Source organism: Chiloscyllium plagiosum, chromosome 14 (genome assembly GCF_004010195.1).
Source record: "Chiloscyllium plagiosum isolate BGI_BamShark_2017 chromosome 14, ASM401019v2, whole genome shotgun sequence".
In the NCBI taxonomy this organism is placed as follows: domain Eukaryota; kingdom Metazoa; phylum Chordata; class Chondrichthyes; order Orectolobiformes; family Hemiscylliidae; genus Chiloscyllium; species Chiloscyllium plagiosum.
The window spans coordinates 13,682,788-13,695,858 of record NC_057723.1 but is presented as its reverse complement, the minus strand read 5'-3'; the positions used below and the strand labels follow the sequence as shown (position 1 = coordinate 13,695,858).

The window sequence follows — 13,071 nt, the reverse complement described above, 5'->3', positions numbered from 1 at the left end:
GTCTGACCTATCACCCTCACCTTTACCTCTTTCCACCTATCACATTTCTGACGCACCTCCCCCAAGTCCCTCCTCCCTACCTTTTATCTTAGCCTGCTGGACAAACTTTCCTCATTCCTGAAGAAGGGCTTATGCCCGAAACGTCGATTCTCCTGTTCCCTGGATGCTGCCTGACCTGCTGCGCTTTTCCAGCAACACATTTTCAGCACTATTATCATACAGTCCTGCAGTTGACCAGAAGAGAGTTGCCTAAGGAGTGGTGTTTGCAGGGGAACCAAAAGAAATGGTGTGACTGTTTTGAAATTTAATTGGGAGAAATTTCTACTCTTCCAATAATTGGATGTTGTATATGCAGTCTGACAAAAGTCTTGCCAGAAACAGTGCAGGTCATTGAGCACAGTGGGACGTAGTAAATTGGATATGGTGCATGTTAGGATATGGACAGTAGAGTTTGGGATTATCTCAAGTTTAACTACAATTTCTATTTTTGTTTCAAATCTCTAAGATCTGCATTTTTTTTGCTTTATTTTCAGAGTCTTGCAAGGGTTGGTGAAACAAATAATCCTTTCCTTGAGGAGTAGGAGGTAACAGAAATAGCCAGGGGGAGGGTTGGAATAAGATGAAGTCTGCAAGAACAAAGCGTGCAGAGTGGTGGGGAAGGATGAGGATGGATAATGTATGAAGATCATGGTCACAATGGATGTGAAACATTACTTTGATTCATAGGAGGGTTGAAACTTCAATCTAGGATATTCAAGCATGTGGAGTGTTGCCCTTTTGAACTGGTTAATGTATAATGGTGCACATTTTCCACCCATAGACTGTATCCAGTTTAGACTAATCAGTATATCTGAGATTAAAGTACTTCTCTTTTTTTTAATGAATTCAGGTATTAATTTGCAAACTGGAAAAAAATAAAAGTATGAAAGCAGATGAAAGAGCTAAAATAATGAAAACCATTAAAGACTTGACGGAAAGAATATCTCAATTACGTGATGAACTGAAAGCAACATCAGCATCAACGTCATCGGCTCCATCACAACTGAAATCCAAATCTGATGTTAGTCCTTTTTAAAATATATAATTAACTATTGTCTCACTAAAACAAAAATGAAGAAATATGTTATTTACTTACTCAAAGGGTTATAGTAATGGAATAAGCTTTTTCGAAGAATGTCATTTAATCAGGCATGTGAACAAAGAACAAGAGCCAATCCATCGGCCCTTCAAACCTGTTCTGCCATTCAATAAAAGCAAGGATGACTTGATTTTAACCTCAATCTACATAGAGTCATAGAGATATACAGCACAGAAACAGCCCTTCAGACCAATTCATCCATGCCGACCAGTTATCCCAACCCAATCTAGTCCCACCTGCCAGCACCCGGCCCATATCCCTCCAAACCCTTCCTATTCATATACCCATCCAAATGTCTTTTCAATGATGCAATTGTACCAGCCTCCACCACTTCCTCTGGCAGCTCATTTGAAAAAGTTGCCCCTTCGGTCCCTTTTATATCTTTCCCCTCTCACCCTAAACTCATGCCCTCTCGTTCTGGACTCCCCCACCCTAGGGAAAAGACTTTGTTTATTTATTCTATCCATGCCCCTCATAATTTGCTTGCATATCCCCAATAATTATTTAGTCCCCTTGGTAATCAAGAATCTGTCTACATCTACCATAAAAATGTTTAAGGATTCTGCATCTGTTGTATTTTGAGGAAAGGAATTCCAGAAACACTTGTGCTTTGAAGAAAAAATATATTCCTCATCCCTGTCTTAAAGGGGGGCCCTTTATTTTTAAACTGTAAACCCCAGGTCTAGATTCTCCCACAAGAGGAAACATCCTTTCCATATCTACCTGACCAAGATCCTTTTGTATGTTTCAATCAAGTCACCTCAGACTCTTCTAATGAGAAGAGAATACAGGCTTAGACTGTTGAATCTTTCTTTGTGAGGCAATCTGCCCATTCCAGGCAGTATAAATGACTGGAAAATACAAATAAATCTGTTCTGGTTTATAAATAAGATTGAATAATATGGTGATCAAGCGGTTAAATTAATCTTTTTTAAAAAATAAGTATTTGAACTGAACTGTTTTGTCCTGGTCTTAGAGACTTTGTTTTTGTACCAGACTGTGTATTGTTATCTTGGGGAATAAGTGCATGAAGGAACAAGACAAATTAATTGATTTGCATAGCTAACAGAGTTACCAGACTTGTTTTTTTTTTATTTAATGCTTTATAAGAATGATTCTTTTCTTCTGACTACCTTCCTTTTCAGCTCTGGACTGTACTAAAGTCCACACAGGTTCTTCTGCATCAATTTCAAAAATGCCAAAAGTCTAAGTATTGTTCTTTTGCCTCTGAGGTCTTTTCTCTAACGTGTTGATGAAGTGTGGTTACTTCATGAGCAATTGAAGCTGAGTTTTCTGGTTTCCTGAAACTGTAGCAAAATGAGTAAATTGAAATGATTCCTGTATTATACTTAGACGATATTTGAATACAGATCTCTCAATGGAATTTGAACAAAGGCAGTCACCATAGAAGTCAGCTTTAAGATTAATTAATGAGAGACACTGTGGAAACTGAGCAACCCATGCTCGAGTGTGCAATTCTGAGACCCCCAAATGAGGCACAGTTAGTAATAAATATGCATAAACATTTTACACATCCTTGCAATTTCTGTGATGAGTAATGAGTGCCATCATTAATCTTTTAGTAACAGTTGTTGTCATGCATCACGGCAAGTTTGACCCCTGTGCACTTTGCAATAAGAACGTTAAAGAAATTTAACCAAAGAGTAGTTGAAAAGATGCTGGAATTAGCACAAAGCACAGCACGATTGTGACAAAATGAATAACTTGGGTTTGTTTGATTCCTTTGAGAATATCTGTGTGGTTTATAGCCTTGGAGCTACTTTTGGAATGTAATTGCTATTGTAGGAAACAGAATCCAATATGCACACAACAAGGACTGATGAGCAACATTGAGATAATGATCAGCTAACTGAAGATTAAGGGATAAACATTGGTCAGGATTCAGGGAGAATATACCTGACCTGCTTCAAATAGTGTCATCGAATTTGTTACATCCGCACGTGCAAACTAACAGAGCTTTGGTTTAACATCTCGTCCAAGAGACAGCATCTCTGACAACACAATACTCCCTCAATGTTGCAAAGCCCAAATTGTGCTGAAGCCTCCACAGAGAGATTTAGAACCCACAATCTTCTCATAGATATTTACATAATCCTTTTCAATACATCACAAAACCAATTAGATAGTTTTTTGAAATGGATCCTGCAGTATGGTGTAGGAAAATGTGACAATTAATTTTCCACACAGCAATATCCCACAGTTAATTATAGGATAAAAGGATATTTGGTTTTGAGGATATTTGGATTAAGGAATACATTAATGTAAAGATTGTACATCTTGTATTAAAATACTATTTTTGTTTAAATTTGGTGATGTAGTGGTCTTGATTCTGGACTAGTAACTGGGGACACAAGCTCACATGTTGGTGGAATTTAAATTTAGTAATAATTCTGGAATATAAGCTTTGTCTCAGTAACTATGCAATGAAACAGCCATCGGCCTCTGCAAAACCCACTTGGTTCACTAACATCTTTGTGGAAAGAAGGTCTGTCATCCTTGCCTAGTCTGGCTTACATGGTTTTCCAGATCCAAAATAATATATTTGATTCTGAACTAACCTCTTAAATGGTCCAGCAGGTTACCCAATTCCAAGGCAGGTAAGGATAGAAAGCAAATGCTGGTCTTGCCAATGATACCCACATTCATGAGGTAATGTGTTTCAAATGTTTTATTTTCTATTTTAACTGTTCAGGCACAGAAGGAATTACTGGATGCAGAGCTGGATTTCCACAAGAAGCTTAATTCAGGGGAGGACACAACAGACTTGCGAAAAAAGCTGAATCAGCTCCAAGTCGAGGTAATAGTTGTTTATTTGATGTCTGAGTCTTCCAGGTTCCTCAAGTGTAGTTCTGTGAGACGAGCAGTGGGTTAAAAGTTTGTCTTTCATAGTGATTCTGGATCAAGCAGTTTGGATGGGACTGTCCTATGATTAACTGAGGCCCATTGATATGTGTGTGCACACAATTTAATTTTTTCCTTTGCTGCAAGGGATGTGGCCTAATTGCTGTCTTGAATAAATCCTGCAATAAATAGCTTTTTAAAAAAGAAAATTGACCCACTACCATACTCTTACAATTTCACCTCCTTGCAACTCTCTGCTCCTACATCTGTCACTTTCCAAAACCCACAATTGCATTTCATTGTACCTCGTTGCAGAAAGACATCAGAAATGATAATAAATCGCAATGTTTTAGTTGATAAGAATCAACTTTTGCTGGGGATGATACTGTTTTATATAAATTGAATGTGAATTTATATGTGAAAAAGTATTGTATAGATTCATAGACTTTTACAGCATGGTCTCAGACTCTCCCATGAGGGGAAGTATCCTCTCAGCATTTGTCTTGTCAAACCCTTAAAGATTCCTATGTGTTTCAATGAGATCACCTCTCCAGTGAGCAAAGTCCCAACCTGTTTAGCTTTTCCTCAAAAGACAATCCTTCCAGATCCTGGTGCACTTGCTCTGAACAGCCTGCCATGAAATAATCTTTCCCTAAATAAGAGGATCAAATTGTTCACAGTAGTAAAAGAGTATCTTGTATAGTTGGAGTAGGAGTTCCCTATCCTAATACTCCGATGCCTTTGAAATAAAGGTGAACGTTCCATTAGGCTTCCTGAATATCTGCTGTACCTGTGTGCTAGCTTTTGTGTTTTGTGCACAAGTATGCCTAAATCCCTTTGGCATACTCCAATTTTTCTCCATTTAATGAGTTAAAGTATTGTGAAAAGAGGGGAAGAAAGTAGGGTTGAGGCTGTGATGAAATCAGTCATGATCATATTAAATGGCACAGCAGATTCAAGGGGCAAAATTGCCTATTTCCACTTTTAGCTCTTTTGTTCTGAAATGCTACTTACCAGTTGTTAGTCACACCTGGATATTGTCCAGGTTTTGTTGTATTTCCACATGACCTACTAAAGTATCTGAAGAGTCACAGTGGTGTTGAACAACTATCACCAAACATCCCTACTTCTGACTTTATGATGCTGGGAAGTTATGGATAAAATAGCAGAAGTTGGTTGGAACTTAGACACTACCCTGACAAACCCTTTTAGGATATCCTGGTGTTGAGAAAACTGACTTTGAACAACCATGACTATCTTCCTTTTTAGCTGGATATGGCTGCACGCAGGGGAGAATCTCACCCGATTTTCATTGACTTTATTGTTGTGAAGGCTTTTTGATGCCATAAATATACTGCATACTTTCTTAAAGATCAGATTTACCTTTTCTGCTGCTCTAAGAATTATTCTACGCCTTGTTTCCTTTTGATTTCTTGTCTGTTCAGTATGTCTGCTAGATCAATGTTCATTTTAATTTCTGCTTTTAGTTATGCAGTGAGCACTAACTTTGGTTCCTCTTTCTGTTTGCCTTGTGGAAATCTGTATAGTTTGCAAACAAAGTAGTTCCTTTGAAGGATGTCATTTTTTTTTCCCTGCCAGTCTTTGATTTCCATCAACATCTCCAAATCCCTTTTTTATTCAGTTAAACTAGCCATCCTCAAATTGTTTTATGCTTCTTCTTGCTTTTGCTCTCTGCAAGTATGAACTCATGCAGAATTCTGTTGCTGTATCCCAATTCTCAAAAATCTTGCTTGACCATTATCTCCTGTACTCCTTGATCTTCATGGCTTCCAGTCTCGCAAAGCCTGAACTTCTTCTAAATTGTCTCCCTTGTGTTCAAATCCCTCTATGGTGTTGCATTCCCCAATCTCTAACTTTTAGTTGCCTGTTGAGACCTATGAATTCTTCCAATTCTGGTGCTTCCTGGTTTGCTTCTCCAGTGGTTGGCAGCTGTCTTATATTGGAATTTCTTCTCTTAAACCTTTATGAATAACTTTCTTTTTAGATGCTGCACTAAATCTTTCTGGCAAATTTTGTTTTAAGAAAGTACTGTGTATTGTCTTGGGATTTGTGCTATTTTAAAGCTACTAAATGCAGGCTATTAACGTTAATCTGATTTGCCCTTTTCAGGCCATAAGGGTTTGGGGGGAATGCTCTCTCTCCTAACTTCAGTTCTGGTAGAAGCATTACAGAAATTGCTCCTGCTATAACAAATTGTCTCGATTGCATAACTTCTAGGTTATATTAATTACCATTATTTTTGTTTTCTTAATGGATGTAAATAAAAGCAACTTCTGTAACTGTTGAATGTATCACCATGTCCACCATTTCTACTATAGAACTTGGCATTACACGAAAATGTTCTGGAAGCTGCAGTTTCATTGTTTTAAATTGTTCACCCTTTAATATTGTCTTCCGTGTATTGTGGGTAAAAAAAAAATCAGTTTACGTTCTCTTTTTGTAAAAGAGCTTCTTTTGAAGGTATTTTAATGGGAGCAACAAGTTCAGAGCAAATGCTGAGTGCTGTCAATTATAATTCTTTCAGTTGAATGGACCCACAACATGCTGTGATATCTAGTCTGCATCTCCTGAATTGGAAGGTATTAAATTACAAAAGCACACAAAGTTGAGGTTTTGGCTTACCCTAGTGGTAGGCTGTTATAGTATGTCTTTAAATGGACATGTACACAATCTATATAATTTGGCAACATAATATATCATCAGTGTAACACAGTAGCTGGACTGTTAGTTGAATGAGCGAGGTGTACAAGTACAAGCTTTCCAGCAATGTGTATATGCTTTGGTCACCTTTGAATAAAGAACTTCCAAAAGCTTGCCAGTCCCACTTAGGCAATTGTTGAGTTTGTCTTTGAAGAACAGAAGTGTGTGCAACCCACACATATAGTTGAAAACATTACTGCAAAAAATCCTATGGCATGAAGAAAATACTCACTTTTGTAAAGAAACCAAGATGGTAACTAAAATAATTTAATAAATATTTACGTTAGTATGATTCGTTGACTTTCTTCATTTCTTGTTTTCCTGTTTGATTGAATTTGTTTTATTTATCCTTGATTCTTCCTCACAGACAGTTTATCTACTTGTATTCTTCAAGGTTTGCTTGTATATTCCTTTGCTCTTTTATTTTTTGCTGCTGTGAGAAGACACAATATGAGGAACTAGGTTGTAAAAAGAGATCACAGACACTGGCTCAAATGAGCAATACTTGTATTTCTGCAAAAGGATATAACCAAATCTGTTGCTTGTTTTAGGCTGCAAGACTGGGCATTCTCCCTGGAGGACGTGGTAAGACTATGCAAACACGAGGCCGAGGTCGAGGCAGGAGTGTGAGGGGAAGAGGTGCACAGATGCACATGGTGGTTGATCACAGGCCCAAAACTTTAACGGTATTCGGCTTCACACAGGAGGAAAAAGATGAATTAATGCCACATTTCTCAGTAAGTTCAGACCTAAAATTAATTCAACATTGAAATTTAAGTAATCCAATTGGCAAAAGATTGCATGTGTTTTGATTTTGTTCATTTCCAAGCATTCATAACATCCTGGGGTTCACAAACTCCCTGTGCTATGTTTTGCTATTTACCTATAATTTAGGAAACATAACCAAAACTTAAAGTTTAAAAGTTATACTGTCAATGAGAAATACTGTTCATTGGGGTTAAATGTTGTGGGGATAGGAAATTGTCTTGTAAGTAAATTGTTCTGACAAATTTAAGTTCATAATCCCAGTCTGTTCTAGTTTCCAAGTCTATTTGAGGTTGTTTAATGCTTCTATATTCCATAATTTCTTGGCCTGTTACCTGACTGTGCTGCAGTGGCAGTGTGGAGTTGGTATGCATAGAACACAGGTTTCCTATTGAGGAATAATTGAGGGGGTTAGCCCACTAATCTGTGAATCACCTCAGACTTTAAATTAGCTCTACTTACATACCTACTCAGAAACTCTGTCTTTTATTTTCCTGTTAAACCAGAGTGAATAATGTCAATAGTTTCAAAGACTTGTCAATTACTTGCTATTGTAAATGGTCTTCCTTCTACTAAAGGGCTATTCTGTTGTCTCCAATCTGCTGAAACACATTCAATGTCCACCGTTCATGAGTACCTTCCACAAGCAAGACAATACTTGCAAATCTATATTGTGTTGTCCATTATTTACTATTAATATTTCCAAGTGCTATAATGAATTGTCTAGATTGCATGACTTCAGTCACAAATGTTAGATCAGAAATGCTGAATTTAGCACAAGAAATATTATAAATTAGCAAAACTCAATGCAGACCAAACACATACCATACATTTTTGCATATAATATATGCATCAACTTGAATGGAAAGTCAAAATTGAGTTGCCACCACCATGTAATAAAGTAATACTGAGCATCACTTTAATAATTCTGTGATGAAAATGTCATTCTTAGAAAACCACCACCTGCAAGTTCCCCTGCAAGTCTCTCATCATCTTGACTTGTAACTATATTGTCATTCTATCATTGTTGCTGGATCAAACAGAGTTGTTATCTCTGGTTTGTTGCCTGTGCCATGTGCGAGTGAAGCGAGGAACAAGGAGAGAATGGAACTGATCACGTAGCTACAGCAATGGTGCAGAAGGGAGGGGTTTGGATTCGTGGATAATTGGAGCCCTTTTTGGAGAAGGTGGGACCTGTACAAACAGGATGGTCTTCATCTGAACTAGAGGGGTACCAATATCCTGAGGGGGGGTATTTGCTAATGCTCTTCGGGGGGTTTTAAACTAGTGGGATAGGAATCTGAATTGTAGCTCCAGTGTACAAGAGGTTGAGGGTAGTGAGGTCAGGGATGGGTTTACAAGGTCATGAGAGGGCAGCGGTAATCAGGGTGTTGTACTTCAATGCCAGGAGCATCCGGAATAAGTTGGACGAACTTGTAGCATTAGTTGGTACCTGGGAATATGATGTTGTGGCCATTTCAGAGGAATGGTGGTTGGACAGTCTGGGATTTAGATGTTTCAGTAAAAACAGAAGGTGGTAAAAGTGGGGAGGTGGTTGTGGCATTGTTAATCAAGGGTAGTATTACAGCAGCTGGGATAACATTTGAGGACTCCTCTACTTAGGGCTGAGGTTAGAAACAGTAAAGGAGAGGTCACCCTGTTGGGACTTTTCTATGTGCCTCCGAATTCTTCCAGGGATGTAGAGGAAAGGATAGCAAAGATGATTCTTGATAGGAACAGGGTCGTTGTTATGGGGGGGTGGTCTTTCACTTCTCCAACATTGACTGGGAATATTATAGTTCAAGTAGTTTAGATGGATCGGTTTTTGTTCAATATATGCAGGAGGGTTTTCTGACACAGTATGTAGACAGGCCAACAAGGGGTGATACCATATTGAATTTAGTACTGGGTAATGAACCCGGCCAGGTGTTCAATTTGGAGGTAGGTGAGCACTTTGGCGATAGTGACCACAAATCAGTTATGTTTACACTAGCAATGGGCAGAAATAGGTTTTTACCGCAGGGAAAGAGGTATAACTGGGGAAAAGGCAATTATAGTACAATCAGGCAAGATTTAGGATGCATAGGATGGGGAAAGAATCTGCAGGGGAGGGACACACTTGAAATGTGGAACTTATTCAAGGAGCAGCTACTGCAAGTCCTTGATAAGTATATACCTTTGAGGCAGAGAGGTAGTTGTTGAGGGGGGAGCCATGGTTTATCAAGAAGTTGAAGCTCTTGTCAAGAGGAAGAAGAAGGCTTATGTGGGGATGAAGCATGAAGGCTCAGTTCGGGAGCTTGAGAGTTAAAAGTTACCCAGAAAAGATCTAAAGAGAAGGTTAAGAAGAACCAGGAGGGGACATGAGAAGTTGTTGGTGGATAGGATCAAGGAAAACCCTAAGGCCTTCTATAGGTATATCAGGAATAAAAGAACGACTAGAGTAAGATTAGGGCCAATCAAGGATAAGAGTGGGAAGTTGAGTGTGGAATCGGAAGACATAGGGAAAGTGCTTATTGAATACTTTTTGTCAGTATTCACATTAGAAAAAGGCAATGTTAGTGAGAATACGGAGGTACAGGCTAATAGATTAGATGGGATTGTGGTGACAACAAGGAGGTTTTAGCAATTTTGGAAGATCTGAAAATAGATAAGACCCCTGGGCCGGATGGATTTATCCTTGGAATCTCTGGGAAGCCAGGGAGGTGATTGCAGAGCCTTTATCTTGGATTTTTATGTCATCATTGTCGACAGGAGTAGTGCCAGAAGACTGGAGGCTAGCAAATGTTGTTCCCTTGTTTAAGAAGGGGAGTCGAGACAATTGTGGTAATTATAGGCCAGTGAGCCTTACTTCAGTTGTGGGTAAGGTATTGGAATAGGTTGTAAGAGATAAGATTTATAATCATCTGGCAAGGAATAATTTGATTAGAGACAGTCAGCTTGGTTTTGTGAAGGGTAGGTCGTACCTCACTAACCTTATTGAGTTCTTCAAGAAGGTGACAAAAGAGATGCATGAAGGTAAAGGGGTTGATGTGGTGTATCTGGTCTTCAGTAAGGCACTTGATAAGGTTCCACACGGTAGGCTATTGCACAAAATACGGAGTTTCGGGATTGAAAGTGATTCAGTGAATTGGATCAGAAATTGGCTAGCTGAAAGAAGGTGGTGATTGTTGAGAAATGTTTATCCTGGAGCTCAGTTATCAGTGGTGTGCCACAAGGATCTGTTTTGGGATCACTGCTGTTTGTCATTTTTATAGATGATCTGGATGTGGCTTAAAAGGATGGGTTAGTAAATTTGCAGATGACGTGAAGATAGGCAGGGTTGTGGATAGTGCTGAAGGATGTTTTTGATTACAGAGGGAAACAGATAAGATACAGAGCTGGGTGGAGAAGTGGCAAATGGAGTTTAATGCAGAAAAGTGAGGTAGTTCACTTCAAAAGAAATAACCGGAACGCAGAGTACTGGGCTATTGGTTGAATTCTTAGCAGTGAAGATGAGCAGAGAGATCTCTGTGTCCAGGTGCATAAATCCCTGAAAGTTGCCACGCAGGTTGGTAGGGTTGTTAAGAAGGCATATGGTGTATTGGCTTTTCTTGGTAGAGGGATTGAGTTTCTGAGTCACGAGTTCATGCTTCAGCTGTGCAAGGCACTGGTGAGGCTGCACCTGGAGTCTTGCGTACAGTTCTGGTCACCGCATTATAGGAAGGATGTGGAAGTTTTGGAAAGGGTTCAGAGGACATTTACTAGGATGTTGCCTGGTATGGAAGAAAGGTCTTCCATACGAGGGTACATGAGGAAAGGCTGAGGGAACTGAGACTGTTTTCGTTGGAGAGAAGAAGGTTGAGAGGTGGACAGTGAGAGCCTTTTACCTTGGATGCTGAAGGCCAACAGCTTATAATTAAGGGTTGATAGATTTAGAACAGATATCAGGGGTAGGTACTTTACTCCGTAGTTGGGGGCATGGAACGGCCTGCCTGCAACTGTAGTAGATTCGTCAATGTTAAGGGCATTTAAATGGGCATTGGATATATATGTGTGTGTATAAATGAATACTAATGGAACAGTGTAGGTTAGATGGGCATCAGATTAATTTCATAAGTCAGCGCAACATCGAGTGCTGAAGGGCCTGTACTGTGTTTTAACGTTCTATGTTCTATGTAAAATCCCAAAAATTCTTTCTTGGCAGCATTGTGGGTGTGCCTATATTCCAAGGATTGAAGCATTTCAAGAAGGCAGCTTCCTACTACTTTCTCCCGGGCAATTAAGGATGGGCAATAAATGTTGGCTCAACAGTGAACCCACATCCCAAGAATGAATGGGAAATTCCCAGGGACATGACAGGACAGTTGTAAGTGGTGGATGTCATTTGTGGCATCTGTAGGCCACATTTGTAGATTAGTTTCGGCACTGCCAAACTTTTACATGTTTAATTACACACTATACCAACTAAACCACCTGGAAGGGTGTAAAAAAACAAATCTGCAATTATGAGAGGTGAAGGCATTCAAGTTGTTATAATGCGAACTTCAGTTACTTGACTGTAGACTGGGATAGTGGTAGTTTTAAGGGTAAAAGGGGCGTGTCTTCTACTAACATCCTCCTGAACACTTCATGGCTTAAACATATATAACAAGAGAAGTAGGGAAGCACTGCTTGACCTGATTTTTGGGGACTGGGATAGGTGTAAAATAAAAAATGAAATTGTCAACCAAGCTAACTATAAAATGTTCAGAAGGGAGGTGAAAAGCAAATAAAAGAAGCTGAGAGAGGTGGTGGGGTAAAGAGAAAGACTGATAGCTAAAGTAACGCAAATTCACCAAGTCTTTATAAATAGCAAAATGAGTCGTCTGGCTGATTAGGAACCATAAAGGAGGCAGAGGCATGGATTGTGTACTGAATTAATATTTTGCATTTGTGTTTACCAAAGAAGCAGATGCTACTGAAGTCATGGTGGCGGAGGTGGAAACTCTGTTACTTTAGTGTTCAAAATAAATCCAGAGAAGGTATTGGATTAGCTGTTGGTGTTTTAAAGTTGCAAAAGCAGCTGGACCAGATACGATGAGCCCAAGGATACTGAAGGAAGTGAGTGTGCTAACTTAGGCACTGGGGTGGTGGGAGGGTGTTGGTTGTACCAAAGAAGTGGAAAATGGCAATCGTTATACCCTTATTTTTGAAAAAAGTTATAACGCAGCAATTACAGACGATTTAAGTTTAAATTTGGCTGTGAGGAAACATCTGGAAACAAGAATCCTGGAGAGAATTAATAGTCACATGGACAAATGTGGGTTAATTAGAGTGAGCCAGAATTGTTTCTAACGGGAAAATCATGTTGAACTAACTTACTGGTCTGCTTTGAAGAGGTAACAGAGAGAGAGTTGATGAGGGGAAGATATGTGATGTACATATACTTCCAAAAGGACTGGATCGTAACACAGAATTTATAGCAAAAATTTGCAGTGTGATGTAACTGAAATTATACATTGAAGAATTGATTGTCTGTTAAGCCTTTCATCTGTTAGAATACAGTGACAGTTTCACTTCTTTCATGTGTAAATCACAAAACCCTTTTTTAAAAGTTGCATTCTCGG

General features: G+C 39.0%; 1 protein-coding gene across 3 annotated transcripts in view; it reads left to right on the top strand.

Moving 5' to 3' along the window:
• rbm27 (RNA binding motif protein 27) overlaps positions 1-13,071 on the top strand; it is a 146,777-nt gene that overhangs the window by 79,399 nt on the left and 54,307 nt on the right. For all 3 annotated transcript variants that reach the window (XM_043703208.1, XM_043703210.1, XM_043703209.1), the window contains exons 16-18: positions 890-1,060; positions 3,852-3,956; positions 7,273-7,458. In XM_043703208.1, the coding sequence (XP_043559143.1) occupies positions 890-1,060; positions 3,852-3,956; positions 7,273-7,458 (462 nt within the window). The remainder of the gene's footprint in view (positions 1-889; positions 1,061-3,851; positions 3,957-7,272; positions 7,459-13,071) is intronic.